The sequence below is a fragment of the Dermacentor variabilis genome, chromosome 1 (assembly GCF_050947875.1).
Source record: "Dermacentor variabilis isolate Ectoservices chromosome 1, ASM5094787v1, whole genome shotgun sequence".
In the NCBI taxonomy this organism is placed as follows: domain Eukaryota; kingdom Metazoa; phylum Arthropoda; class Arachnida; order Ixodida; family Ixodidae; genus Dermacentor; species Dermacentor variabilis.
The window spans coordinates 47,328,969-47,356,015 of record NC_134568.1 but is presented as its reverse complement, the minus strand read 5'-3'; the positions used below and the strand labels follow the sequence as shown (position 1 = coordinate 47,356,015).

The 27,047-nt window shown below is 45.6% G+C and overlaps 2 protein-coding genes and 1 long non-coding RNA gene across 6 annotated transcripts in view; 2 read left to right on the top strand and 1 right to left on the bottom strand.

The window, feature by feature from the left end:
* Positions 1 to 606: 606 nt before the first annotated feature.
* Positions 607 to 24,989, top strand: Hel25E (ATP-dependent RNA helicase 25E). Of its 3 annotated transcripts, none has more exons than XM_075687074.1 (9): positions 607 to 701; positions 10,927 to 11,146; positions 11,263 to 11,390; positions 14,428 to 14,704; positions 22,567 to 22,685; positions 23,975 to 24,216; positions 24,334 to 24,478; positions 24,554 to 24,701; positions 24,774 to 24,989. In XM_075687074.1, exons 1-9 carry the CDS (start codon positions 660 to 662, stop codon positions 24,785 to 24,787), a joined length of 1,335 nt encoding a protein of 444 aa, XP_075543189.1. In that variant the 5' UTR covers positions 607 to 659; the 3' UTR covers positions 24,788 to 24,989. The 3 variants fall into 3 exon arrangements, with proteins under 3 accessions (XP_075543189.1, XP_075543191.1, XP_075543190.1); XM_075687076.1 differs by lacking the exon at positions 607 to 701 and adding an exon at positions 10,506 to 10,585; XM_075687075.1 differs by lacking the exon at positions 607 to 701 and adding an exon at positions 10,595 to 10,618.
* On the bottom strand, positions 24,898 to 26,213 carry LOC142577153 (uncharacterized). Its single transcript, XR_012827036.1, has 2 exons — positions 25,863 to 26,213; positions 24,898 to 25,244 (listed from the first exon to the last, which is right to left on the bottom strand). It is a non-coding gene; the product is annotated as an uncharacterized LOC142577153 (long non-coding RNA).
* Positions 25,359 to 27,047, top strand: part of Sardh (Sarcosine dehydrogenase) — a 187,903-nt gene continuing 186,214 nt past the window's right edge. The window contains exon 1 of one of the 2 annotated variants that reach the window (XM_075687072.1): positions 25,359 to 25,700. The gene's annotated coding sequence lies outside the window, so the exon portion shown is untranslated. The other variant, XM_075687073.1, reaches the window with a different exon arrangement.

Here is a 27,047-nt window from a genome sequence, read left to right as displayed (position 1 = left end):
TGTTAAATGAGCTCGTGCTAAGGAATCGGCTATTTCATTAATATGAATGTCTCAGTGGCCTGGGACCCATAGTAAACGAACTAAGCTTAAGTGGGGCGGAGCTAATGTAAAACGTGTTCGAAGCTGTCGATTTTCTAGACGCATTAAGCGCTCTGCATACAGATAGAGAATCTGTCACGATAATAACTTTTGTAGTATGAAGGGGTAATTTTCGAAAGGCAACAACTATTTTCAGAAGTTCGGCCTGAAATATTTATATATGAACGTCATATGTAACTCATCAGCGGCGCTACTCGCCTTCTTCGTCTTCCAGCTGGGCAAATAAGATGAAGTGTCATCGTCGTTGTTGGATGTCGTCTTCAACGAAAACGCAGCCATGAAAATAGCTCACCGCTCACCGTGAAAATAAAAGCCTCGCTCGCATAAAAAGCGTAAATGACCGTCAGAGGTATTAAAATCAGCGATACGGTAGACGATTCAGCACGTCCCGCCGAAAAGAAAGACAACGAAGATCGCAGCACGCACGGCGTAGTCGAACAGCGTTGGACGCGCCATTCTTGGCCCATTTCCCGCGTGCACCACCTATCCCGAGGGCAATAGCAGCAATAGCAGCAGCAGCAGCAGCAGCAGTGCAACCTTACAGACGCCTCAGCTAACTGATGCAGCGCGAAGTGGAAGATTCTCCCATGGATGCTATCAAAGTGAGTGGTACCAACCGACAGCACATTTAAAATTCAAGGAGCATTTTGTGGAAGGGGGAGCAGCGAACAGAAAGCATATCAAGCCGCTGTAGAAGTCTGTTTGATTCAGAACAGGCGCATGACACCTCAAATGAAAAGGTGCAGGTGGTGCCAGTTAAGAGGTCTCCTCGATTTGGCTGCACTTTTTGCACTAGTTCAGAAAAGTGTCGTGCCAGTGCAGCGCCAGTTCTTCAAGTGTAAGTGTAGCGCGACACTAGCGCTCTCAGTGCAGCGGTCAAATCGAGGACAGAAGTGCAAGAACGTACAGGCCTTCGTCTGCTGCGACTGGGCGACTGTGGCTTTTCTTTTGTTGGTGTGTGCCGCGAGCTTAAACGTGTGCGCAATGGCCTTTTTGGTCCTGTGGAAAGAATTTATGTATTAGTACCTAGAAATTAGTTCAACTTCGGCATCATTATTCAGAAAGCATGACCGAGCGCGATTTCCACACATTTCTGAATCATATATGGCACAACGTTTCAAACGACTGACCGATGTGGCTTTTAACGTCGAGGTAGCGGTAAGCTCGTGAAAATTAATACAAACGACTGTGACCTGAGGGAAAATCCCGGCCTTCAGTGCACTTAGCAGTAGCTGAACCCGGAAAGCGCCCTTAACAAGATGCTGCGTACACATTCTGAAGAAAACTGGCGTCCGTGCTGCGTTACTAAAAAATTGGAGGGCGCTTGAGCTTCGCCTTCAAGAGTGGAACGCGACAGCGTTCCCGTCGACCCGCCAGGGGTGTAAGACAATGGGCTACGGCGCAGCGACTACGCGCCCCGCATCGAACGCGGTGAGCGTCGAGCAACGCAGCGTTCGGCGCGACAACGAAATGTGCGCCTGAGCAAGCGACGCACGCCTGAGCCTTAGAAACAGCTCGTTTCTAAGGACACACCGCGTTCACTAGAGGCGCTTTTGTACCGCTTTGAAGCATCGAACTCGTGGCTCAGTGGTAACGTCTCCGTCTCACACTCCGGAGACCCTGTTTCGATTCCCACCCAGCCTATCTTGGAAGTTGCTTATTTATGAAGTGCCTGCCTAGATTTATCGCTCACGGCCAACGCCGCAGACGACGACACCGGCTTTTCTGCGACACGAGCTCCTTAACGCTATCGCGTTAATAACAGGCGCCGTCGATGCCTTCTACCAACACCCGCATGGCCACGGAGGCGCATGTGTCGTCTGCTATCAAAAGCCTTGCACTACGTGCACGAGAAAAGAACTTGCGGAGAATCTAGTGCCGAAGTGTACATGAACTCGTGCAGCACGACGTCAAATCGAGTGCCGAAGTGCAGGTGGCGCTAGCTGCACTGGCAAATCGAGTGCTGCACTCCCTGAACTAGTGCAGAAAGTGCAGCCAAATCGAGGAGACCTAAGGTGTGCCGGGCTGCACCCACTCACTGCAAGGTTCAAGGGTGCACTGCACCGTGGCGGCAACTTGCCTTGCACCCCGTTCAATCGAACACGGGTGTGCAGAGTGCAACGCTTCAGTCCTCACAATGCACATCTTCCATGGAGAGGTGGGGGAAGCAATTACTCGAGGCTATCTCGTTTTGCTTCTTTTCTCCTTTTTTTTATATAGATACTCACACTGGTGTAACCTTGCAAGTATCGTCAGATGCCCCAGTCTTAGCATAAATAAATTTATTTATTCATTTACTTATTTATTTATACACATACCTCACAGGCTCCAACTGGAGTATTGCGTGAGGGGGGTAAGAGAAACAACATGTAGCGAACACAGGAAAACATAGCTAACAACAAATCAAACAATTGAAAAAAAAATTGAAAAGAAAGACACCGTTTGTACATCAAGCAAACGAAGAACAACAACACTCTGGACGACTAGAAACGCGCGTGGCTCATCGAACTCCTGGCAAAGAACTGCAAACGCATGTATACCTACAAACTGCTTGCAAGGAGCGAGAATGACGACAGGCAAGTCACATGGTACAAATGAAACAACGTGTGCGCATAACTATGGAATCATTTTTGTTAATGTTTCTCTACATGATTCCAGATTATTAATTTCAACAATGTGGCTTGGAAGATCATTCCAAGGTGCTACTGCCAGAGGTACTGCAGATTTGTTAAATGTATTTGTGTCGCCAAATACACGTGTGAAACAGTGTGCGTTATATAAGCGGCGAGATGTGCGAAACGGGCGGGAAAGGGGTAATGTAGTTGCGCGTTGACTGTGACTGATTATGTGCAGTAAGCAGAGCAGAGCTATCGTCCTTCTAGATTCAAGAGATGGGAATGGTAGTGATTTCTTTATAGCAGTAACGCTAGAATGCCTACTGTAACCTTTCGCGATGAAACGTGCGGCACAGTTTTGAACAGATTCGAGGGAATTTATTAAATATTCCTGATGTGGCGACCAGATGGCGGAACCGAATTCGAGCTGAGGACGAACGAAGGTTCTGTACGCTATTTCACGAGTGGCTGAAGGGGTTTCACGTAGGTTCAGTTTTAGGTAACCAAGTGTGCTAGATGCTTTTGCTGTAACATGCTGTAATCACTCGTATGTGCAGCGTACGACGCCCTGTCATCAGCAATTAAAAGTGACCGCGCTGCCGCCGAGAATGTGACAAGTCATGCTTTGCTGTCCGGAATAATAGTTCTTACGTATTACACAACTATCTCTGTCTGCCAGGTAAATACTCAGGGATGTGGCTCAAATAACAGAAGTACGTAGACAGAGAATCACTTTTCGACCCTCTTGGGACAACGAATCAGCCCCAAGCAGTGCAGAACTGCTCGCAACAGGAAGTTGTTGAAACTTCTCGTTGACGTTTTACAGCAGGAATAAATGACAGCACAGTTTGGGACATGAAGACAGCCGCAGATGACGTCACACGTCAGGGCAGTTGGGGAAATTAATCACGTGGTGAGCGAATGAGTGAAAGAACTTTATTGGAGATCCGGCGACAACTCGAACTCGTCGCGCACCCGGCTATTCCCACGTCGGGACCGGCAGGTCTAGCCTCTGACCCGGTCGCGGGCACGCCGGACAGCCAGGATTTGCTTGTCTACGCAGAAGCGAGTCCCACTCCTCCTTGCTGAACTTCCGGTATCTCGATCTGCACTCTCCCAAAGCATGTGTGCTAGAGTGGAAGTCTGCCCGCAGGACGGCCAGGCGTCGTCGTCATATACGTCGGAGTAAACTTTGTGTAGAACGGCCAGACACGGATATATCCCGGTCTGTCTGTCTAAGAGAAACGGCTTGCGCCCTATTCAACTTGGGGTGAGGGGTGGAAAGACCCTTCTAGACATGTAGAAGAATTTCATAACCTCGTTGTGAGTAGCGGGAGCAACCCTGTGGCCGTAGGGGGGAGGGGAGTGAGCGCTCCTCACAGAGGAAGCGCGGTCGGTGAGGTCGCACGCAGCCTCGTGAGCAGACTCACTGAGGTTCGGGGGAGCACCCTCGACCAACACTACGTGAACGGGAACCCAGCGAATCGAATGATGCCTGAGAGCATACGGACTCGAGAGAAGCAGCTTGCTCGGCGATGCAACCCTTCTGACAAAGCCCTAACTGCCGTTTTGGAATCGCTGTAGATCCTCGGACCCACGACCGTCTCTCAGGGCGGTGGCTGCTTGTTCAGCGATTTCGGTGTCTGAAGTGCGAATCGAGGCGCTATTGGAAATCTTGCCGCTGGAGTCGACCACGACGACGGCAAAGGTCTTCCCATCGCTACCGCGGCGTCGACGAAGCTTGCTGTCTTGTTGCTTGATCTGTTTGAGGATTGCTGCTCTGGCTTTGCGTCTGCCCATGCTGTGGACGGGATGGACGTTTCGGGGCACGGAGGCCACATCGAACTTGTCTCGAATGCACCTATAGGGATCGGGGTACTGACCATCGGGAATCCCGCAGGCTGGTAACTCAGCTCTTTGAGGTTGCGTTCACCTGCCGATGTGGTGGTAAGACGAGCGTGTTGCGCGCGTTCTTGGGCTTCGGCAATCTCCTCGGCGATGTTATGTACCCCCAGCTTGAGGAGATCCTCGTTATGGGTCCAGATAGGTAGCCCGAGAGGCCTTTTGACTACTTTGTGGATGAGAGCGTTGAGCCTTCTCGCTTCACTCTGAGCCAATTGTGCATAGCAATCGTGTACATGAAGTGGCATAGCACGAAGGCATTGATCAACCTTAGGAGGTTGTTTTCCTTCATGCCTCGGTGTCGGTTTGCGATTGTGCGAACGAGGCGGAAAGCCTTGTCCGTCTTTGCGATGATCTTGCGGAGAGCCGTTCCGTTCCAAAAAACGCTGACGGCAGTCAGCCCATGGTCAGCCCGCTTCTGGCACAGGTCAGCGCCTCCTGTGGGCAGGTATGGGCACGGCCAGTCCGGCCGTGGAGCCTGTGGTGGCTTCGGTTAGAAATTCCGCCGTTCCGCCGCATCTGGAAATGTGCGGGCGTCGCTTTCCCTTTGGCGGCGCGCACCCAGATCAATTTTTTTTCTGGAGGATTTACTGACCGCTTTTCACATGTTTTCGGCGTGTACAGCAACGGCGCTGCCCTCTCTAGCAGGCGCAGTAAAATGCCGAGGCTCGCGCGTATGAAAGAAAGCCTGGCAGTTTTCCTCGATAGCACTGAGCTTGTCCAGTGCCTCACATTTTACGGGGGGTGAAGCCTGCCAACAGTAGGGCCATCAGGACCATAATTTCACTTGCAAAATCATATTTCTCCTTCACCTAAGACAAGCTCTTCCAAATTCTTATATATGGCCTTGGGATAGTCCCAGGCATACAGGAACCCACCACTTTCTCCCAGTATATCGTACCTTTATTGTTTGTGTGAAGAATTGGTCAAGCAGGTGACAATTACCTGAGTGACAGCAGAGCAGCTCGCAGCATCCGCCACTTTGACACACACATCTCCCGTTGAAAAAGGCCTCAATTTTGTCAATATATAAATTTTCACACACGCTCTCGAATCAGCTGATTCATGGCATAAAAGAAAGGCAGTATGTTTGAATGTGTTGTCTTCCTTTCGTGCCACATGCACACACGCGTGCGCACACAAGCATTTTACAGCGAAGCTGTTTATGGCTAGGCTTCCGTGCTTTTTTGTTTTGCTTCCGCAAAAACTTTCATCATCAGTAATGGCTTGTACACCCCTAAGCAAGCAAAAAATGGAATGGATTATCCCTCTTGTAATGCACAGGCAAGATATATATATATATGTATATATATGTGTGTGTGTACGCCACAGTGTGGTCCATGCAAATGCATATAAATAAATGTGTGTGCGTACACAATGATGACCACTGGTCACAATGCAACATGGCAGACATGGCTAATGCACCGGAGTTATTTTAACGCACAAACCGTGCCTCTCCGACTAGAACAAGTTAGTCTAGTTTCCTCGCCCGGAGTCGAGGGCGAATCAAAGTTTAGAAGTGTGCTCTGATTAGCCTCCCCGTGATAGCCACGCCGGGGCCACTCTCCCCGGAGCTCTGAACCTCCGTGTGCGCTTCCTCGCTGCAGCAGATGCTGCACAGGCGACAGGCCCACTGCGAGTTCGATGTGGAACCTCAGACCCGCGTACGACTTCTCATGCTTGGTGCACCGCTAGTTGTGGTTAGCCAGCGCAGCGGTCGTGGGTTTTCGAGCGATCTTGCAGTGAGCCTTTGCCCGGAAGCTATGACTGCCACACTGTGCTGTATCCGTACGTGTTTGTTGGCAATCTCTGCAGCGTTCTATGCGCCATTTCAGAGAATCTATGAAACCTGCTGTAGCGTCTTTTGTGCACAGCAGAGTGGAGGAGCATATATAGTGCCCGTTTTCTGACCTTTGACTGCTGGGTGGGCCTCGAGCAAACCGATCTCAACACAACGCATGTTGCGAAGAAATCTCAAAGTTCCTGTTTCCCCATGGAGTTGGGTTGATTCGAATAATCCCATTGTAGAACGCCAAATTACCAATCCCTCGTATTATTTGCGTTGCGCGCATACCATGATCCACTCAAGTTGTGGCAGTCGGGCTTGTATATAGCAGCATAGCTTGGTAAATCGAAGTCACAATGACCACCGATCAAGACAATAAATGTGTTCGTACCTTTGCTCGAAATTCTGCGTCACCTCTGTGCCGTGCGCTCAACAGCTTCACGGGTCATCCACCTTCACAGAGCGAAAAGGCTCTTGATTTCTTAAAATCTTTTCAGTATTTAAAGAAAGAAACCGTGGCAGATTGAACAATTCTACTCCTTGATCTGGATTACCTGAAGAGGTGGACATTACTAATTGCATGAGAAATTGCAATAAATAAAAATTGCAAGCAGTCAAAATTAATTCATAGCCCCCACTATATCTTTGCCCCGAATTGCCTTATGACGTTAAACCCGTAATTTGATTTGACAACTAATTAGCAAAGTTTCATTAACATTAATCTAATCACTATACAGTACATGCAGCATTTGATGGATTCAAGATGGATGGATGGATGGCATGCAAGGTGAAACTTCCACTAGGAACTAAATTTGAAACTAGCACCAGTTCTAGATGAGTGGCCTTAAGCTTGCATCAATATTCACTGTTGTTACTTAATTCTTTTTAACAAAATACCATTTTACAGAGTGCAGGACAAATTTAACTGGTACACCAATGCACTGTCATATATTTCGGGGAATAAGTATCTTGAATCTGATGCCAGCGATTTCAGATTCATAAACTGCAATATGTTCACTAAAGTGACTAGTTAAATGTTAGTAATGTCCTCTTTAAGTAATCCAGCCCAGGTAGCAGGAATGTGCTATCTGTCACAGGCAAGTGTTTTCTTTAATGATGCACAGAGTAAAAAAGAAAAACAAATACTATATATATCAAAGTGCAGCATGCGAAGTTATATTCGGAGTGCTATGGCTTCCGCTGGCAATAGGAAGAATGGAAAGGTTCGAAGGTAAGCCTTTCCTTTTTGTAACTTAAATAATACAAAGCACTTTAAAAACATTAATGTAGGAGTAGATTCATAACCCAATGTACCTTTACGACAAAAATATTCTGAAACTTCGTTAAACCACTGCACGGCCCTTGTCAAGTTTAGAGACGCCCATTGTGGTGGCGTGACAGCAGCTATGGTGTTCTGTCGTTGCCAGTTCCACTATTCTGCACGATGTCACAAAATCGCATCCCAGCTGTGGTGGCTAGATTGTCCGAGATTGAGGCAAAGTAACATTGTGTAACGATTCCTTGGAGCACTTTAAATAATCTCAAATGATCACAAGTCGCAGCCCCAACTATGGTGTCGCTCACAGTCCACACCAATGTGCAGCATTTTGGGATCTCAAACAGCAAATGCAGTTTTTTTTTTTTTTTTTTTTGAGAACAGCTACACTTAAGCACTTGGCACAATGATGTAAAATTATTATATTGGATAGGAAGCCCTTGTAACTCATGTCAACAGAAGGCCACTGCTTGAGATTACACTCGAATATGAACAAGAACTCATCGCACAAAAGCAAATGTCTGTTCTGCCCAGCAGATGTAATGCATTTTCGCATTCACAGTACAAAACTAGCTGCCTAGTGTTTTCAAGGACCCCATGCTCAAGTGCTAAAACTAAGGCAGCTTGCATAAAAGGAGAGTAAACATGGCATTCTATGAATTAACTTGTCTATATAACAGCTTTGCCATTGCAACTCACTTTCTTCATGAAGTTGAACAAAATAACGGCATGCAAGGATTAACTAGGAACAATACGCCCCTCACCCCACATGCTATGAGTAGTTCACAGCACCACTCCAAAAGGGTTCCTTGCTGCTCGCATTTCTGTTTATTTCAAAGCACTGCACAACTTCCACTACCTAGTATTCACATCACTTCATTTCTTCACAACATGAGATCAAAAAGAAAGCAGATCATACTTTCAACAGATCATTCCCCAGCAAGGTGACAACATTCTGTTTATTAGGGGTGCTCAAATACTCAAAAATTTGATTATGAACCCACTAATCATTGCTATTAGATTTGTATTCGATTTGAAAATTCACTATTCAACATTGCCGAAGTATCATTTTCTTCAAAATGGGGGACAACTTATTGGAACCTCAAGGGAGAGAGACAGGTGCCAAGCAGGGGCTGTTCCAATCATTCTGTTGCAAGAGAGCTGCAGTTGTGCACAGGCACCATTTCCTGAGCAAACTCAAGGGGCAGATAACTTCTGCTCAAGAACTTTGTAATTCAGTAACAATGCGTCACTTTAAGCAGTCTATATATAAATTTGTCTTGATTTAGGCAAAGCAATTTATTATTTAACCAGTCTCAACATATTTGCATCCCTTTAAAAGGTGCTGTGGTATCACACTTTTCTCCTTCCACGAACACCATACTGTGCATCTGGTTATGTGCCGTTTCATTGTTTCACTTCTGTCAATATTACGGTACGCCAGATAACTGAAAACAGAAGTTTCTCATCTACAAACTCCTCAGCTTTTAGACATTGAGTTGCGAACGGCACTACCTGCATGTATTAAAAATGCAAATGTGCCTTATTTTTCTACCAAACGTACTCTATGCAAACTATAAACTTTGATTAGAAATCAGGAAATATTCGAAGGTAATTGTTCTCCAAATTCGTATTCGATTTAGAAATTTCATTATTCGAACACCCCTAGTGTTTACTAATATATTTCAGGTTTATTAATCTTTGCCAACAAACGATGCATGCTCGAAATTCGCGGGGATGGTGAACGCTAGCAGTTGCGTCAAGTAACACTACATCGATATAAGCATAGACGAAAATAAAAAGGAAAGCGCGAACTTGAAAGTTTTGAGCATAGTGCCCTTCATTTTGAGTTCTGCACCTCAAGACATGACGGATGATTTCTCGATTTTGAAGCCAAGTCGGTGGCCCTGAATACTGAGCAAAGAATTGTGCGCAAGTCCCAACTCTGTACTGTACGTCCCAGTTCGAGCAAACGCCACAGCACCAGCTACTAATTGACGGCGCATCGCAAATATTTACCGCACTGGCGAGGAAGAGAAAAGGAACACATTTATTTGGTCAGGGACGCAGCGGAGCATGTCATGTGATCGACAGTGACCAGGACTACATTGAACTAGCAGGGTGTTCTTGATGGGATAATCACAGGAAACAAAACAGAATGCAGGTGACTTCGCAAGAATGCGAAACTTGCCGACTTGCTTTTGTTTTTTAAACTTGTTCTGTTTCTTCGTTCGCTGCAGCGTCACCCGCGGACGGGCCGCTGTCAGCTCGCTTCGATTCCTCGAGCAGTTGGCGCATTTGAAGAACTAAAGCGTTGTTCTTTCTCTCCAGAGCATCCAGGCATGCGTTGATTCTATCCATCGCTTCGTTGAGAGCATCACACTCTGAAAATAGAGAAGCAAAAGCTTTAATAAAAATCAAGCGACCGCCAAGATTCTTGGTGCGCGGATCTCTTTGGTCCGCCACTCTTATGCAATTCCCGTAGCAACGGTGGGGCTCGTACGAAGCACACATTACGCAAAAATGCAAGGAGGTTTCAAGCGTCCCAATCGCTTACGAACCCTCGTCGCAAATCTGATCGATATCACTTAGGTCCAAGTCGTCCACGCTATTATTTTTCGGAGCTTCTTTCGGCTCATCATTGCCTCGCGCCATCTTGCGAAACCACTGCCTGCGCCGAAATGTAGCGCCGCATAATTTAATTAATGTACTTTATTCTGATTTCTCGAAATGTGTTTAAAATAAATAGATATAAAATATTTTTAAAACTTTTCTTACAAACGTTTAGAATTTTAATTTTATATTAAGTTTGGTGCGTTATTGCAATCCCACCTTCCACCGCTGCCCGCCGAATCATTAGAAAGTTTGCGCCATTTTGCGGTTATTGTAAATCTGACTAAGTTTGTTGTGAGTATCGCATGAATCCTCTTAATGTTGATGGTAATAAGCATTGAATACATTTAGAACACTGTCGCACTGCTAATGTAGCTTGGTTAAGACATGTATTTTAAGAAAGTAAGAGTGTTGTGAGCTTTGTAGCGGCATTAGTAAACTGCTGTAAGCTTGCTTGGCGTCGGTGTCGGCGGCTTTCCCGAGAAAGAAAGACGCCGGTACAAAGCGGCCGTAACAACTTCTTTTCACTCTTACGGGAGAATAGGGATAAAAGAAACGAATCAACTCACACCTTGCTGTTTGGTGTGCTACTGAAGTGGTCGCGAAACTTAGTGTTGACTGCACCGTCTACGCAGAACGAACCACACGCACAAAGAAACGCCATGGCTGACAACGACTTGTTGGACTACGAGGACGAGGAAGATCAGGAGCAGACCGTGGGGGAAACGATCCCCGAAGTAAAGAAACCTACCGGAGGCTATGTGTCCATTCACAGCTCGGGGTTCAGGGATTTTCTTCTCAAGCCCGAACTTTTGCGCGCCATTGTGGACTGCGGCTTCGAACATCCATCCGAAGGTGACTGTGCTCTTTCACTCTTGCAAAGCAGTTTAGTACTTTTGGTGCGCGGTGTTTCGAGATCGCATGAAGTTGTGTTGTCATGTTGCTGACTGCTCGCACGGCTTCGTTTGCAGTACAACACGAGTGCATACCCCAGGCAATCCTCGGCATGGACATCCTGTGTCAGGCCAAGTCTGGCATGGGAAAGACTGCCGTGTTCGTCCTGGCTACTCTGCAACAGCTTGACCCTGTCGAAGGCCAGGTACGGTCGATTAGTCGTGCGCGAGGACTGCGGGAGCGTAGCCCTTTGCTGTTGTCACTTTATTTTCTCGGAAAAGTTTTTCTCGGAGCATGCGCATGTGTATAAATATGCAAGGTGGTGTTTGCTACTTGCGCGTGCAGAATTTTGTTTCCATATTCATGGTTTTACCAGTTTCGTGGAACAGTCCTGCCAGCTTCTTTAGAATATTTTTTTCACTGCAGCTCTACAGCAAATTTTCACAAAGGGTGATGATGCTCACTAAAGTAAATGCTACATGCTTTTGACGTGAAACCCCATAGGTTGTCCAGTTGCACGAATATATTTATTCACTTAGTGTCCACGAGAAAACGGCGAGGGATCATAAACATCCCTGGTATGTAGAATGTATGGCGACGTTAATTTTCCATAGCAGGAAGGGGTGGAAAAGCAGTTCATTTTGTATAGCAGCTGTCGGAGCGTTGCATAAAGCATTGGTCTTGCACTGCAATAAGCAGTTCTCTTGGTTGTCATGTTCCCAGATGCATCACTCATCCATCCGCCGAGGACTTGTTAGTTTATTGGAGTGACATGCTTTTGAAGTTGTAGAAAACACCTGCACTAAAAATGTGCGGGCTAAATGTTAACTTGTTCTACTCAAGGGCAACGTTCCCATGAAAAATGCGATGAACTGTTTCTGCATGCCCAGATGTGCCTACGGAGATAGTGGTTTGCATTGAAAGCAGGGTGTCCAGTAGCAATTAGATTGTAGAAGCTCCAGGAAAACCTAATAGCCTTACGATGTAGTGCATCCATGGTTGTTCACTCTTGCGTGCCTGTCTTGTGGGTGTGGGTGATAGTGAGTGACTTGTGCCACACTGGCAATCATTCTCACTTCTAGGAGGCGAAACTTCAGATGAGGTTTGCTGTGCAGCAAATCATAATGGTCGGCAGTTTGTCTTTAAAGGCATTAAACGACTGGGTTGACTTCATAGTTGACAAGCCAGTTTGACTTTAACGGAGTACTGGCATAAAATTTTGAAGTAGAGTTAACATGTGAGATAGATTTATGTGGGCACACACACATCGTCTGCAAAATATCAATGGTGAATACGGCTTAGAACATATTTAAAATCAATTTTAAAGTATGTGCGCGCAGCCAACTGCAAAACACAGCACCTCGCGACATCGACATCAAGCAAGGATTGTAAACAACTTAGAAAACGCTATGTCATGAGTTTGTGCTGCCGTTGGGGTGGGCCCGGTGAGCAAGTCTCTCACCACTCTGATTGTCCTGGTGCCTTTTATTTTTCCCCTGGTCATGATACTGACCTTCTTCACCTTCGACAGTGGCACAAAAATCTAAAATTTGTTTCCGACACAATATAACTCTTAAAGTGACCTCGAAAGTGTGCAGGTTATAAAATGTTGCGTGATATAGTAAATCATTGCCGTGATTTTGACTTGCAAGCGGTCAACGTAGCAGCTGTAGCGATCATCTAAGCGAAGCGACTCGCCTGGCTAACATGTTTTCTCATCTCTACCAACAGCGTCGGGAAGACTAATTGTATTGTCACTTATGAGCAACATAAATGTGCAGATGTTGATTGTGTTGACGAATATAGGGGCTTTATTACGAACTGCGGACGGATTGCAAGGGTCGTTGGCCTCGCATCTTGACGGCCAGCGAGCCAGGTCTATACAGTTTCCCAGCGATGGCCAGCTCACCTGGCGTGCTCGTTTGCTACCGTCGGCGTCGATAAGTGGCAGGAGTGGTCAGAGTTCATGTGCGCCACTGGATGCTTAGAATGGACCCCATTGAAGAGCAGCCAGATTTTCTTGTTTAGTTTCAAAAGTTCCTGGTATAAACAAAACCCACCGAGCTTAGAGCAATCCGATGATATCCACCAAGACTACGTACCCCCAAGCCTGATGCTGTGCACACTTTTACCCCGCCTTGTGTACTGCTCCGGGATATGCTTCATTCCAAAAGTGCCCTCAATGAATGATTCGTGCTACTAGTAGTGGTGCGTACGCATATTGATAGCTGTTGCTAACCGTACTTTCAGAGTCGCTGCTTTGTAATGGATCCAATCAATGGTTGGCCATGTCTAGTAGGGCTGCGACTCCCACCTGCTGGAAATAGTCGCCACTGGATGATGACGATGGCGAGGACATTGCAAAGCATGTGCAGGCGTAATGAACGAACTAGCAACACGAAGCTCGCATGTGGCGTGCGCATGTCACGTGCCCAGCTGTGTTTACATTCCTTCTTTGGCCCATCTCGTTGCTCTCTGAAACTGAAAACTTGACTGGTTGCTACAGGCTCCAAATAATTACCTGTTGCGCTCTGAAACCAATGACATTTCGTGCTGTGATTTATGGGTCATTAGCTACTTATTGCAGCAGAAAAAACTAGAAAATTTTCGTGTCAGTACTCCTTCAAAGGGATGCCAAAGAGCAGCAGTAAATTAATGTATTTATAGAAGTATTCTTTCAAGACAGTTTTGCATTATTTGAGACTCATTTGCGCTATTTCACATTTTTTAATTTTGCATACAAAGTATATTGCTGGTAGATCAGTACGACAGATTTCAAGGAATTTTTGTGCGTTTGAACAGCTTTTTGCAGTTCATTTTTCTCTAGAAATAAATACGTAGGTCATGACATGAGAGGCAGGTGATGTGGGAACTTTTATTTATTTATATTTTTTTAATCTTTCCTGGGCTTAAGCAGCTGCTTAATGTAAGACTGACCTCTCTGGTGGGGTCGCTGGTTGATTATTTAGACTCAGTGGGTCTGAAGTATCAGTTGTCCTTATGCATTCTGTCTGATGCAAGTAGAGGTGTCACGAATTTACCTAAATAAGCATGTTTTATCAGTTCACTACTGTGTTCCAGAAATACTGTCAACAAATCCTGCTTAACACTTTAGTGTCCCTTTAAAGATTGAAGCATGCATATTTCTGTGTACTTGTTCATAAAAGCTTAAAGCATTTGGAACTCCGACTAAGGCAAGACATTAATACTCTTGTTAATGTGGTATTATGTGGCTTTTGCAGGTGTCTGTGCTGGTGATGTGCCATACCCGAGAGCTGGCCTTCCAGATATCCAAGGAGTATGAGCGTTTCTCCAAGTATCTGCCATCAGTGCGTGTTGGCGTATTCTTTGGCGGCATGAACATTACCAATGATGAGAAGGTGCTCAAGAGCAGCTGCCCGCACGTTGTGGTGGGCACACCTGGCAGAGTCCTGGCCCTTGTTCGTTCCCGTAAACTGCAGCTGAAGCACATCAAGCACTTCGTTCTGGATGAGTGTGACAAGATGCTCGAGCAGCTGGGTGCGTTTCTTGTACATTTTGGGAAAAATTTCTTCATTGCGTATTTATTAGCGATGCTAATAAGCAGCATATGGCTTTCTGGGTGACTGCACTGAACGTCGCATCCATCAGAAGAAACTTGTGTCGGTGCATTGGCCTTGCTTTAAAAATGAATGCTGATTTTTTAACAATGTAGCAACAGACCTAGCTCGAATTCACGGTGAAATGACTTCCAAGTCTGCAGTTGCGGCAGCTATGCACTTGCTTAAGGTATGGAGAAACTGTTCAGCCAACTTGCTGGTGTGTGATGTTAAATGTGTTGGCCATGCAGGTAGGTGTAAACAGGTAAATCAAGGCCCTCATGTCTGCCTATAGTGAACTGTGGGCTGATGAGCGATTGGCAGTGTATGGCCTCTGCATTGTCACTCGGTTACTCAGCACAGTTTCTTAGTGTTGATTGAGCTAAGTTCCCCAGGTGTGCTAGTTTTCGGTGTCACCGCATGCCATGGTTAGCTTGTAAACTTTTACCTCGTAGTTAGAGCAGAGCCGGAGGAAGTCATTTTCACACTTGGATTGTTTGACAGGCACAACATTCCACACTTGCTGCTGGTCTGTTATTGATTTTTGCCTGATTGTGATTGGGCACCAGAGGGGCACCTGTTTTGCTGTTGAGAGAATGCATGGAATTGCTGAAGCTGCTGGCTCTTGTGTGGTTCAATTAAGTGGGCTGCAGATGCAATCTCCTGCAAGTGAACTATTGGTAATTGGTATCGGTAACAATTTTTGTCCTGCAAGATTGCTTCTATAAGTTATTGTTTGTTGAAAATTCCTTGTCATCAGAATCAATCCAGCCTTCTATTTCTGTGGTGTCTTGATGTTCCAAAGCCAAGGGTGCCTTGGTACATGCAACTCTATTGGATTTTGTCTACGTACATCCCTTGCAAAGCAGCAGCATGATTTTGTGTTAATGTATTATATGTGGTTATGAAAAAAAGTGTCAATTATATTATGAGATCAGAAGTTGCTTTATGAACACAATTGAGAACTTCTTTATTGTTGACTGTGAGAAGCCTGCATGTGCAGATGTTGCAACATTGTAATCTACTTGTTGAGGATTACTCCTGACTGGTGCAGCTTTTATGTTCACTGCTTAAGCGTATACAACTAACCTGGATTTTCCATAACGTTAACGAATTCAGCCCTTTGCTAATTTACCAATTCAGTGTTTTACGAAACATAAATTCTGTTTCCGAGTTTTGCTCGCTGGTTTCTGACCGCACCCTTGAGTCTTTCTTCTTTTTTTTTTTCCAATTTTGAAAGAACACCCGTGGGTTATCTGCTTTGAGCAAACAGTTCCTGAAGCAAGAAAAATTGCAACAGCAAAGTTGCTGAAAAAGTAGCTCTAATCCAAAAACGTGTTGCTTGTTCAAGTTTGCTATTGTGGCTTTCTTTATTAAGTTTAGTCATGTTGGCAGAAATGTTATGATGGCTAAGATATGACTGCTTATGAATGTTTTCATATTCAATTTGCTATGCACATGTTTTCATGTCCTCGGCAGCTTACCTATGCATAGGTGCCATCATTTCGAAGCACTACTAATGCAAAAAATTGCTGACTGTCAAGCTTGTTAAAACTTCCTTGTATGCAGTTTTCATTTGTATTCAGTTCATTTCTGGTTTACTAATTGCCTTCTCTTATGACAGTGGCCTGAAGGCCTTGTTTTCCTCCTTGACAACAAAGGTTGCTTTGATACTAAGGCTTGTTGACATACGTAAGTGTGGTGTATGTGGATGTTCAGTTTACTCTTCTTATGCAGTTTCACAAGTGTGAGGTGCAATACTGAAAAATGGCTCATCTGCAGAAAGGCTCAGTATTGATGGGTGCATGCATTCAAAAGGGTGCCATACATGGATAGTGTTTCTTTACATATATGGAGATTTATATATTTAGTTTTTCTATGCACCTAGTTATTAAGGATAGGAGGGATTTTGCCTTGTCTCTGCATCAGCAAAAATTGTAGCAGTATTGTATGGTGAATGATTGTAAATTACTGAGTTCAACGGTTATAACAGGTTACTGCTAGCAGTGTTCACAGGATTGTCTGGTCAGTATGCACACCACGTCTGTGCGTCCGGCCTTGGAGGAATGAAATTGCGGCCACTGATCAAGTCGAACAAAGGTATTGAGGACTCGTACAGGCTCTTGATCATATGAGGCATTCAAGTTGCCATTGTCATAATGAGTGCAAGTGATGTCATAGTGCCATAAGGTCAATAACATTTTCTTTCAAGCCTAATTTAGACAAATTGCGGAGTCTGGCAGTCGGCTTTTTAGGTACTGTAAATGATTCAGCACTGGTAATATGCCATTGGTCTACTGGCACTTGCATCTCTTGAACTTGCTTGCAATCGCAACAATCTTTGTTTGTCTCTGGCTGTGGCCGTGATTTCGCCCGTTTGCTGCTAGCATAGCAGCTGGTTGCATCTGGTATGTGTGTGTGCTGCGAGGATGCATATCCTGCCTAATTGCTGCCTTCCTACAATACAGAGCTTGTCATCCTATTACAAACAAAAATAACCAGGCAGCTACACCCACTCCAAGGGCGTCTGCATTGTAGTCACAGTACTACTGCATAATATACAGCAGAACCCGACCTAAATTCCATTGACGCACATGTATTATGTTCCTGTTTGATACATTGCCATTCTGTAAGGTCCCCGCAGCTTATGTTGTTTCAGTATAGAGGGAGATTTGCTCTTGCACGTTGCTACGAAGATGGATGTATGCGCTGCATCAAGTGCCGGCACTTTGCAGCAGGCTAGTGAAGTTGCACAAGTCCAGCAGCGTACAGGCGTATTGGGAGAAACTTGCACAGAGCAGTTCACGAAGCACCCAAAGAAGTGGGCATTGGTTAAAATCTACCAGGAACCATGCACACTGGACAAAATCTGCTGGGCGCAGGGCTACATTAATTTCGAAGTTGGCAAAGGTCATATGCGTTGCATAACTGCAGGTGGTCTTGCGTCAGCTTTGCCACAATATCGCAGTATTATGCAGTGAAGTGGAAATGGTAGACTTGTCGTGGAACATTGTACGTGTTGTTATGCATGCACACTCACGTCATGTCCATTCGCGGTAGGAATGTCGAGACATCTAATAAGTGTACTGGCAGTCATTAAGAGCTGTTTATAACGTTGCTGAGGCGATTTGCTGCCTTCCTCATTGTTGCGCTACATTATTCCATGGTTCCTTGCAAATATATTAAATGGGGCATGACACCCAATTTTTAATCATAATTTGTATGGTAAAGATAATTCTTGTACGTTCCAAGAACACGTTGCCAAAATTTTAGCGCATTTGAGCCAGCACATAATTTGTAACTGAATTTTTATATTGCACTCGAACAGCATAGCAGTCGAGCAACAGTGGCACGCTCGCGAGCTGTGACGTCATAGGCTGCACGCTTGCTGTGCGAGCATGCACATTCCGGTGAAGAAGCCATGTTTCAACTGTACGCGCATGCAGAAGGAAGCTTTTGCTTTGTTCTGCTTGCCATTAGAATTGTTCAACTTGCAGCAGCTGAAACAATGCTATTGCGGTGCCTATGTAGCGCTGTTGGATGCCAGAGCGAACGTAGCAAGGAGTGCTCCGTATCGTACTGCAGGTTCCCCAAGGAGCCCATCTAGAGTAAGGCTTGGGAGGTGAATGTCCGCAAAGAAGACTGGCACTCATCTGACGCTTTTGTTTTGTTATGGGAGCACGTAACTCTAGACAGCTACAATGATTTGCGCCTGATTGCCGAGTTTGGAATACCCGTGAGGCTGCGGCCAGATGTGATGCCGACCGTGTTCGTTCACCGACCCATCTGTAAGGCACTGTCCCGGCCAAACTTTAACCTTGCTGTTTTAATTTTTCTCAACCAATATCGGGTGCAATAAAACAAGTTCAAGTAATGGTTCAGCCAAAGCGTACATTGTGCAAAATGCTTGCGTCGCGGACACATCTGTGCGAACATTTGTTTACATATGCCGCACGCAACTACACAGGAAAAAAAAAGAACTGGTGGGAATGCGCGGCAGCTTAACAAATCGTTGTTTTGTTCAGTTTAGATCCAAGAGAAATGCATGCCAGCAAACAATCTACGCACGTAACAGTTTGCTACTTTGCGAAGTAGCACCAGACTTCGTCTTCTGTTAACGACTGGCTAAGCAGTACTGCATGCGTGAAATAGTGCGGAAAGGCAACAGCAGCATTTCGTGCAGCCCCAGTGGCGCCATCTTATGTTGGCGCCACTGGGCTGTTTTTGTCCGTGGCCTCCAAGATATGTACATGCCGGCTTTGCCCGTGGCTGGCACGCGCATATCTCCAAGGCCATGTTTCGTCACTGAGCTGGTGGCGATGAGGTCTAAGTCAAAATGCGTGGCGCCATTACTGCTTGTACTGCTCAGATTCGGCGCTTGCTTCGCGAAGTTTGCATTGTAGAAGACATGTCACGCAATATCTGGAGCGAATATGGCAACAAACGGCAGCTATACTCCGCCCTCAATTGGTGCGGTAGCTGATTTTGTAGTGGACGATGGCTCGGTTGCATGTAGCAGGTGACGTCACACATGGCTCGATAATATAGCGGTGGGTGCCGAGGGGGGGGGGGGGTGTAGAGCAAGAGAGTCCTTGCTGGTATTTTGGACAGAAATGTGCTTTTACCAACAAGTTTTTACCCTTTTATAATAGACCCTCTACTACAATTCCTTGTGAAAAACTGCAAAATGTTGGGTGACCGTGTCATGCCCCCCAAGTTCTATTGTATTGCAACTCACCTATTTTACTGTATTGGTAGCATGCAAGATAGTTTGCTTCAAAGAAAGCTCTGCCATCTGGCCATCTATTGTAACTTGTAAAGGAAATGATACTGTATTTACTCGTGTAATGCCCGCACTGTTATTTGGATTTTTCACATGGTGTGGGTCTTGCAAAAGGCAGGCTTATACGCCTGGCACATGGGCACTCTAAAGTCCTTTAGGTAAAGGGACATCTACTGGAAAGGCGTTCCAGCACAGTGATGCACGATAAAGCAGTATCTTCCTTATGGCAAAGTTCCTTTGCTGTAAAGTAGATTGCGCATCTACTTTTCAATCGGAAATGGTGTTACTCTCGCACACAGCGTGCACAACTCGCCGATAGAAGGAAACCTGTCACAAAATTACGGCGTCCCATAAGCATTTTTTTTTTTTTTTTACTTTGTGAGAATGCTTTAATTTTTAGCAATAATGCCATTTGTCGAACAGAACATTTACTGTAGGTATACTCTCAAACGCTTGCATCGTCGCTCTTATCGCAACACAAACATTGAAAAGGAAGGCAGAAACGTGGCCAGTACACCATGGCAGCACCATAATGAACAGCATGCACTGTGAAACACTCTCCATAGTTGCTGGGCCAATTTGAATTGCTACTAAGAACGCAAAAAACATTAAGAAAAATAAACTAATATGCTCATTAGAAGCCATCAACGAAGAAAAAGAAAATGTTTTTAGGTTCTACAATCACTATATCTAATCTACAAACGCAGCTTTTTAAAAATGTTTTCTCGTTGCTCTAACAAGCAGCGCTATTCATTTTATTTATTGCAGTGTTCATCTGAGGAACCACATAAAGAAGTTAGTGTGGTGCCGTGTGCCATTTACGCAACTCCTTTCTGCAAAGGGTCCTTCAGAGTAACAAGGAGTTTACTGCAAAGGACTTCACTTTTGCCCATGTGTCAGGGGTATTATGGCTACTCACTGAAGCCTTGAACTGATGTCTAAAATAACACACCAGCTGGTGGTCAATTATGTACATTTTTATTCGTGCTGCTGCCCCCTACAGCCAAAAAAGCCTTTATAACGATGTGTTTCGGACCTCCAAATTCATTTGTTATACAGGTCACTTCGTAGTGGTCACTCACCCTACCTCTTACAATAGAGCAGGTTAAGCACATTCAACAAAAGAAAACCGTAAATTTCAAGAGTGAAATCAGTCTCAAATTTTTTTGTGAACACTTCGTCTGAAAGCTACGTAAAGCAAGTGGTGTAGGGCTGCTAAGCACGAGGTTGCGGGATTGAATGCCGGCCACGGTGGCCGTATTTCGACGGGGGCGAAATGCGAAAACACCAATGTACTTAGATTTAGGTGCACGTTAGAGAATCTCAGGTGGTCCAAATTTCCGGAGTCGTCCACTACGGCGTGCCTCATAATCATATTGTGGTTTTGGCACGTAAAACCCCACTTTTAATTTTTCACGTGAGCCAAAGCTGCAGATTGCTAAATGCTGCTAGTATCACTTCCCTTGCCGTCAAAATTATTGGTTCTTTTACAGGATCTTTATCACTGTTGCCTTTATTGGCATTCACATCCTTTCCACCCTAAATGGTTTTGAAGACTGCATTGGTTGTCAGTTATGACTACATTATCACATCAACTGCAGCACATGCAGCCGTTGCACCCACTGATGTGTTGCAACAAGCAGCGTACGAGCTGAGCAATTCTTGAAGCAGTGCATCAGAACTACGAGGGGCAGCCAAAATGTTCTCGAAATGGTGGTTCAGCAAGTTAATGTTACAACCTATGGCAACGCTTACCTAATCAATCACCTTCGAAGTAGGACCCTTGAGCGCGCGCACACACACACACACTTGCTCCATCGCTCCTGCCATTGTTGGAAACAGCGGTAGAATGCTTCTTTCGGAATCTGTCGGAGCTTAGCCGTGACATTCGCTTTGGTGTCCTCCACGGTTGCAAAAAGTGTCCCCTTGAGGCCCATATTCAGAGTAGGGAAGAGCCAAAAGTCAGAGAGATCCGGAGAGTACAGTGGTTGAAAGCTCTTACTTTGCTTGTTCAGCACACAAGTTCTCGCTTAAGATGCTGAGTTGCTATAGTAATGTGCTGGCAGGAGTGGCCTTGTTTTGAAAGGCTGGCTGTGGGACAAGGGCTGCGAACGGCAGCATGTTTTCTAGATGTCGGGAAATTTACTTGGACAGCATATGAATAAGTAAAAAGCATGGCTATTCCATTGTTTATAGTAAGGCTGACAAGCTGTCGGATAATTGCACAGGAATATCTTTAGTTTGTGCATCCAAGCCAAGTACAGCATCCTCTTCACCTGACCATCATTTTCTTTTGAAAACATAATTGCCCATATCTTGTGCTTTGTGCTAGCGTTGCCATATGTGCAATAATGCATTCTGAATATTTCCATGTCTACTGTTTCTCCAGCTTGCGAGCTCTCATCGCCCCTTTTTAGGCTTGATTCCATGTATTTGTGCACACCTGCAGACACTACTGAATTGTCCGTGAAGTTTACGAATTTGGGCTTGCTTTATGGTTTTATATATGTCAAGTTTTACAACTTGCAGACTCTCAACAAGCTTTTGTACATATTTGAACAAACCATGATGCCATGTACAAAAACGTTTGAGGTGCAACTTAACAGGACACCAGATAGGTACTTACTCTGGGCAAACATATTCAGACAAGCTCCTGATGCAGGTGGGACCTGCATCAGCAAAGTCACTTAAAAAGTCTGATCTGAAAACTGTTCTTGTCAGCCATTGCTCTCATCTAAAGGTAAATCATTGTCGATTAAGTGCATATTTTGCAAAAAGTGTGTTCAGGGCAAACTAAAAAAAAATATATATCTGCGCAGGCTGTGGTGTTGTGTCAGTGAAGTTGGACCATGTACACTACTTGCGAATTTGGAACAAGGGGGAATGGCTGCTATGCATAAGAGATCTTAGCAAGCAAACTTTCTGTGGTTTGTCTGCTGCTAACTGCTGTACTGTTTAATGTGTGTATTACCATTTTTATCTTTGCATGTATGCTAATGCTCCGCCTCTGTCCATTTCAGACATGCGTCGGGATGTCCAGGAGATCTTTCGCAGCACTCCTCATGAGAAGCAGGTCATGATGTTCAGCGCGACGCTGAGCAAGGATATCAGACCTGTTTGCCTCAAGTTTATGCAAGACGTAATTACCCCCTCCACACACAATTCCTCCCCATCCTTCTACCAACACACTGCTGAGTCTTCAGCTGCAAGGTGGTCCTCCTGCAAAGTGGGCTGTCATCGTCTTGCACAGTTAGATCGTGAAGGGAAGCAAGTCTTAAATTGCGGTGATTAGAAAGGTTATGCGAAAGGCCAGGCGTGTTCAGGATTAGACAGTTTTCGATAATACTGAGGGAATGCTCAAGTGCTGCAAACCATCTTGCTAGAATCTACCATCTCTACGTCGGGAAACAAATGAGCCAGGTTACCAGGTTGTGCAGTTCCAATTGAAGAGGTGGCAAGCATTGCATTCGTCGCTCGAGCCAGGTCGCATGCGTCGTCGTAATGGAACCATCATGTCCCCATGCCCCCTGTTGCCGTTCAACTCTCCAAGCACTGCCTGTCTTCTACGGGTGCTGCTGCTCAGGATAGCTAGTGTCCGTCCTTGGATCTTCGTCATAGGGTAGGTCCCCACACCCCCCAAAATCTTTCATTTCGCTCAACACAAATTTGTCCAAGAAGTGTGCGAGGTTAGTGTGAGAGCTTAGCTGGCATAGTGTCGTCGTGCACATGTGGACTTTCTGGCGGCTGCCACGCGTGTGCCCTGCTGAGTGCTGTGCGTCAGGACATTTGATCACTGAAGACATCGTAGCATCTCAACGGCGGAAAGCTTGTGTGTCTGAGGCCTCCTGGCTGCTGCCATCTCCGTGCTCTGGAGCTGCGCTGGTGGCTGGCTGTGGCGTGACTGCACACCCGGACTTCACCGGAGGACTCGTGTTCTGGGTGGATGGTACCCCAGGAGGGCGCTAAACTATATAAGAATGGGCAGCTTTTGATATTGAGCTTTTTTTTTCTTTTGTTGGTGCTGGTTTACCTTTGGGGGAACTAAAATATTGCACGCATAATTTCTTACGCTAGTTAAATATTGCTCTTCCTAGTTGTACTTCGGTCGTAGTTGATAGCGTAGTTAGCAGTTAGGCCGCGATTTTAAGTTTTTGTTGTGCTGCAAAGGCTTAGTTTCAATCAAGCAAGCAGCGTATGTGCAAAATAGTGCATGTCAATTAGCATAACTGTGCGTCTTTTTTCAAAGTTGTAGAGGGATCGTTCATCAGTGTGGATGTGGCTAGTATTGAGACCTGCAAATTTTGAAGTTAGTTTACTCGTGCGCAGATGCTTATTTCCTCTGTTCAAGCTATTGGGGCCTTTTCGTGCACGAGAGGCAGCTGGCGCTAAGACTAGAGCTTTTACTAAAGCTTTTTTTTTACAATGCAGCCAATGGAGGTGTACGTGGATGATGAGGCCAAGCTGACACTGCATGGTCTGCAGCAGTACTATGTGAAGCTGAAGGACAATGAAAAGAACCGCAAGCTGTTCGAGCTGCTAGACCTGCTTGAGTTCAACCAGGTGGTTATCTTTGTGAAAACGGTGCAGCGCTGCATGGCTCTGGCTCAGCTGTTGGTAGAACAGAACTTCCCTGCCATTGCCATCCATCGGGCCATGACCCAGGAGGAGAGGTTTGTATTCCACTTTGCTGTTGGGCATTTTTTGTGCTTTTTTTTTGTATACAGTGGCACTTCCAAATGCAATCAGTTCTATAGTGCTGATGGGCTGAAAAAAATGTATTTGTGCAGGTTGTCGCGCTACCAGCAGTTCAAGGACTTCCAGAAGCGCATTCTTGTTGCCACAAACTTGTTTGGACGGGGAATGGACATTGAGAGAGTTAACATTGTGTTCAACTATGATATGCCTGAAGACTCGGACACCTACCTCCACAGGGTATGTACCCTCTCTGGAGCCTTTTGGCCGCACACTTGCCAAGTGACAGCTGTAAAAAAAATTTTTATCATTTAGGTGGCTCGAGCTGGACGTTTTGGCACCAAGGGGTTGGCGGTGACATTTGTGTCAGATGAGCAGGATGCAAAAACCTTGAATGAAGTGCAAGACCGGTTTGATGTGAACATCTCTGAGCTGCCTGATGAAATTGACATTTCCTCTTACAGTAGGTCTTTTTTCATAGCTTGTATTTGTCCAGCTGTGTGGCAGTTTTCAATTGAAAATTTCTTACTTTCAGTTGAAGGCCGCTGAGCACCGCCGCTTTCAAGGAAGCATTGGACAAGGCTGTCAAGTCATCTCATCTGAAGTTTTTTACGAGTTTTCACCTCAGAAGTTGTATATGTTCAAAGTGTAGAAGTGTGTCCTGTTCATTGTCATTTTATTTCAAGACTCATTACACTGAAAGTACAGTTTGAAAAGCCATCACACTGAAAATACAGTTTCAAAAAATAAACAGTGTTGTGTGAATTACTTCTATCAGAAAACAAGGCCATTGTGGTGTTGAGCGACGGAGTCTTATCACAGTACGTTCACATGTTCTCACTTCGGAGTACAGGTTTCATTACCCGTTCCTTTGGAACCGTGCTCACTGTCGGCTGGTGCAGATTCTGGCTTTTCTTTGCCTTTGAACCTCCGCGTAGGGCATGCAGTGACTGCAGTCCTTGCATCTTCGCGCACAACCGGCTCGTTGACTTCTTTGTCCATGTTCCTGCGTGGGTTGCACGTTCCGTAAGTATATTGATGGGATAGGTAAAGCCATAACCTGCATGCCTAAATACCCATATGTAGTTAGATGGCGCGCGTGGTGCGAATTACGTACATACGAAGCGAGCGGTTGTGTGTAGCACTCGGCTGCGTGGATAATTTCCCAAGGACGTTGCTATCGTGTGCATGCTGTTTTCGAGAACTCGCCCGTTCAAGCACCTTGGTCATGCGAAAGCCACTTATATCGTATCCACACTATCTCCCGACTGCGAAGTTTAATGTGCGGCGCCTGTCGCCCTCTCCCAAGCATCCGCGTCGAGGAGTCTGGGGAGAGACGATAGGCTCCGTGGTGCAACCCGAACTTCGCTGTCGTGTAATCGGCCAGATGGCGAAGTTCGCAACCAAAGCGACCTGTTGCATATTCCCACAGGAACACTTATCTTCGACGCCAGAAACAAGAGTAAGCGCAGATATAAAAGCCGCGTTGTCTGACGTTAATTTTGGTTTGCCCTTGTAGCAATCGCACTACCTGATTTGGCTACCCTTGCTCTCCTAGCCGCTTGGTGGAATGCTCGCTTCGGTAGGTACGGGCACGCATGTATTTCGGACGTCGGTTACCCACCTGATGGGAGTATTCTTAAGTGGAGAAGTGCAGCTTGCTGTTAATCCAGTTTTGCTATGAGATTCCACTTGCGAGCATTCGGTTCAGCGACGTTCTGTCCACTAAATAACGGTATGCGTAGAAACGTAGGTAGTTTTGTTTTTTCCTGTGCTTGCAACGTTGGTTCTTCCCGTGCTCCTTTGCCTTTTAGGCGGCGAGTTCGGTTGGTTTTCAAACGGGGGTGGCCGTCCAGCTTTCGCTGTAGCGAGCAAAGGGACCAGTTAAGTGAAACATCTGCTCGCATTTTAAAGCGAAGTTTTCTTGGGCTCCTACCCCCAGCTTTGTGCGGACTTTGCGTGTTTGGCTGAGTAAACCACGGGCACGATATGTGTACTTGCGAGGATTTTAATGTAGTATGCAACCAGATTTGTACATTACAAATTAGTGTAACTAATTACTTGTAGTCTGTGACTTGTAATCAGTTACAATTTTGGTAGTTTTGTAATTGATCGCTTATTTTTTTTATACTTTTTTTTATTTTTAATTTTTAGTCTCCAATTACATATGCTTACATTATTGACGGAACGAGCGGTAATAGGCGACGCAGCTTTCCAGCACTTCAATTCATGGTAAACTACATCCGAACGCCCGTCGCCGTGTCCAACTCGAGCGCTCAGTTGTTTCCTCATCTTCACACTACACCGCCTGTTTGATGATTTCAATCGCCGCTGCAATGGTTCGATAGCGATGACCACTTCAGACGTTAATGCTAGGAAATCGCCTATGGATGATTTTTTTTTTTTAGCTTTTCATTGGACCTACCGGGAGCGCCTTCTCCGAGCTGCAGCAACAATGAAGCGCTGCACTTCATTCACCCAGAGGACCCAGACGCGAGCATCGCGGCGTAATCGTGTGCGCAGGGTGTTCGTAATTTACAACAACACCCTTTCCTCCAGCGCGCACATCAAACGACTCTTCAGTTGTCGCTGCTGATGCCTTCACAACAAAACGAAGGACTATGGCATTATAAAATTTTGAAAAGCAAGCCAACGTGTGAAAGGCTGCAGTGGACGCACTGAAAGAGCCAGCGCAGCCCGTTCTGTTCACTGTACTTTCGCAGTGTTACCAAAGTTGCAGGAAAGTAACGTAAAAGTAATTGATTACCTTTTTGTAAGTTCCTTAATTACTTTAGTGGGCAGTAATTGG

Excerpts from the sequence above, each read along its gene's own strand:
- Hel25E (XM_075687074.1), top strand. The coding sequence starts at position 660 with ATGCAGCGCGAAGTGGAAGATTCTCCCATGGATGCTATCAAA. Across the intron at positions 702-10,926 it reads CTCCCATGGATGCTATCAAA|AACGAACCACACGCACAAAG; the intron begins GTGAGTGGTACC and ends CCGTCTACGCAG. Across the intron at positions 22,686-23,974 it reads GCCTCAAGTTTATGCAAGAC|CCAATGGAGGTGTACGTGGA; the intron begins GTAATTACCCCC and ends TTTACAATGCAG.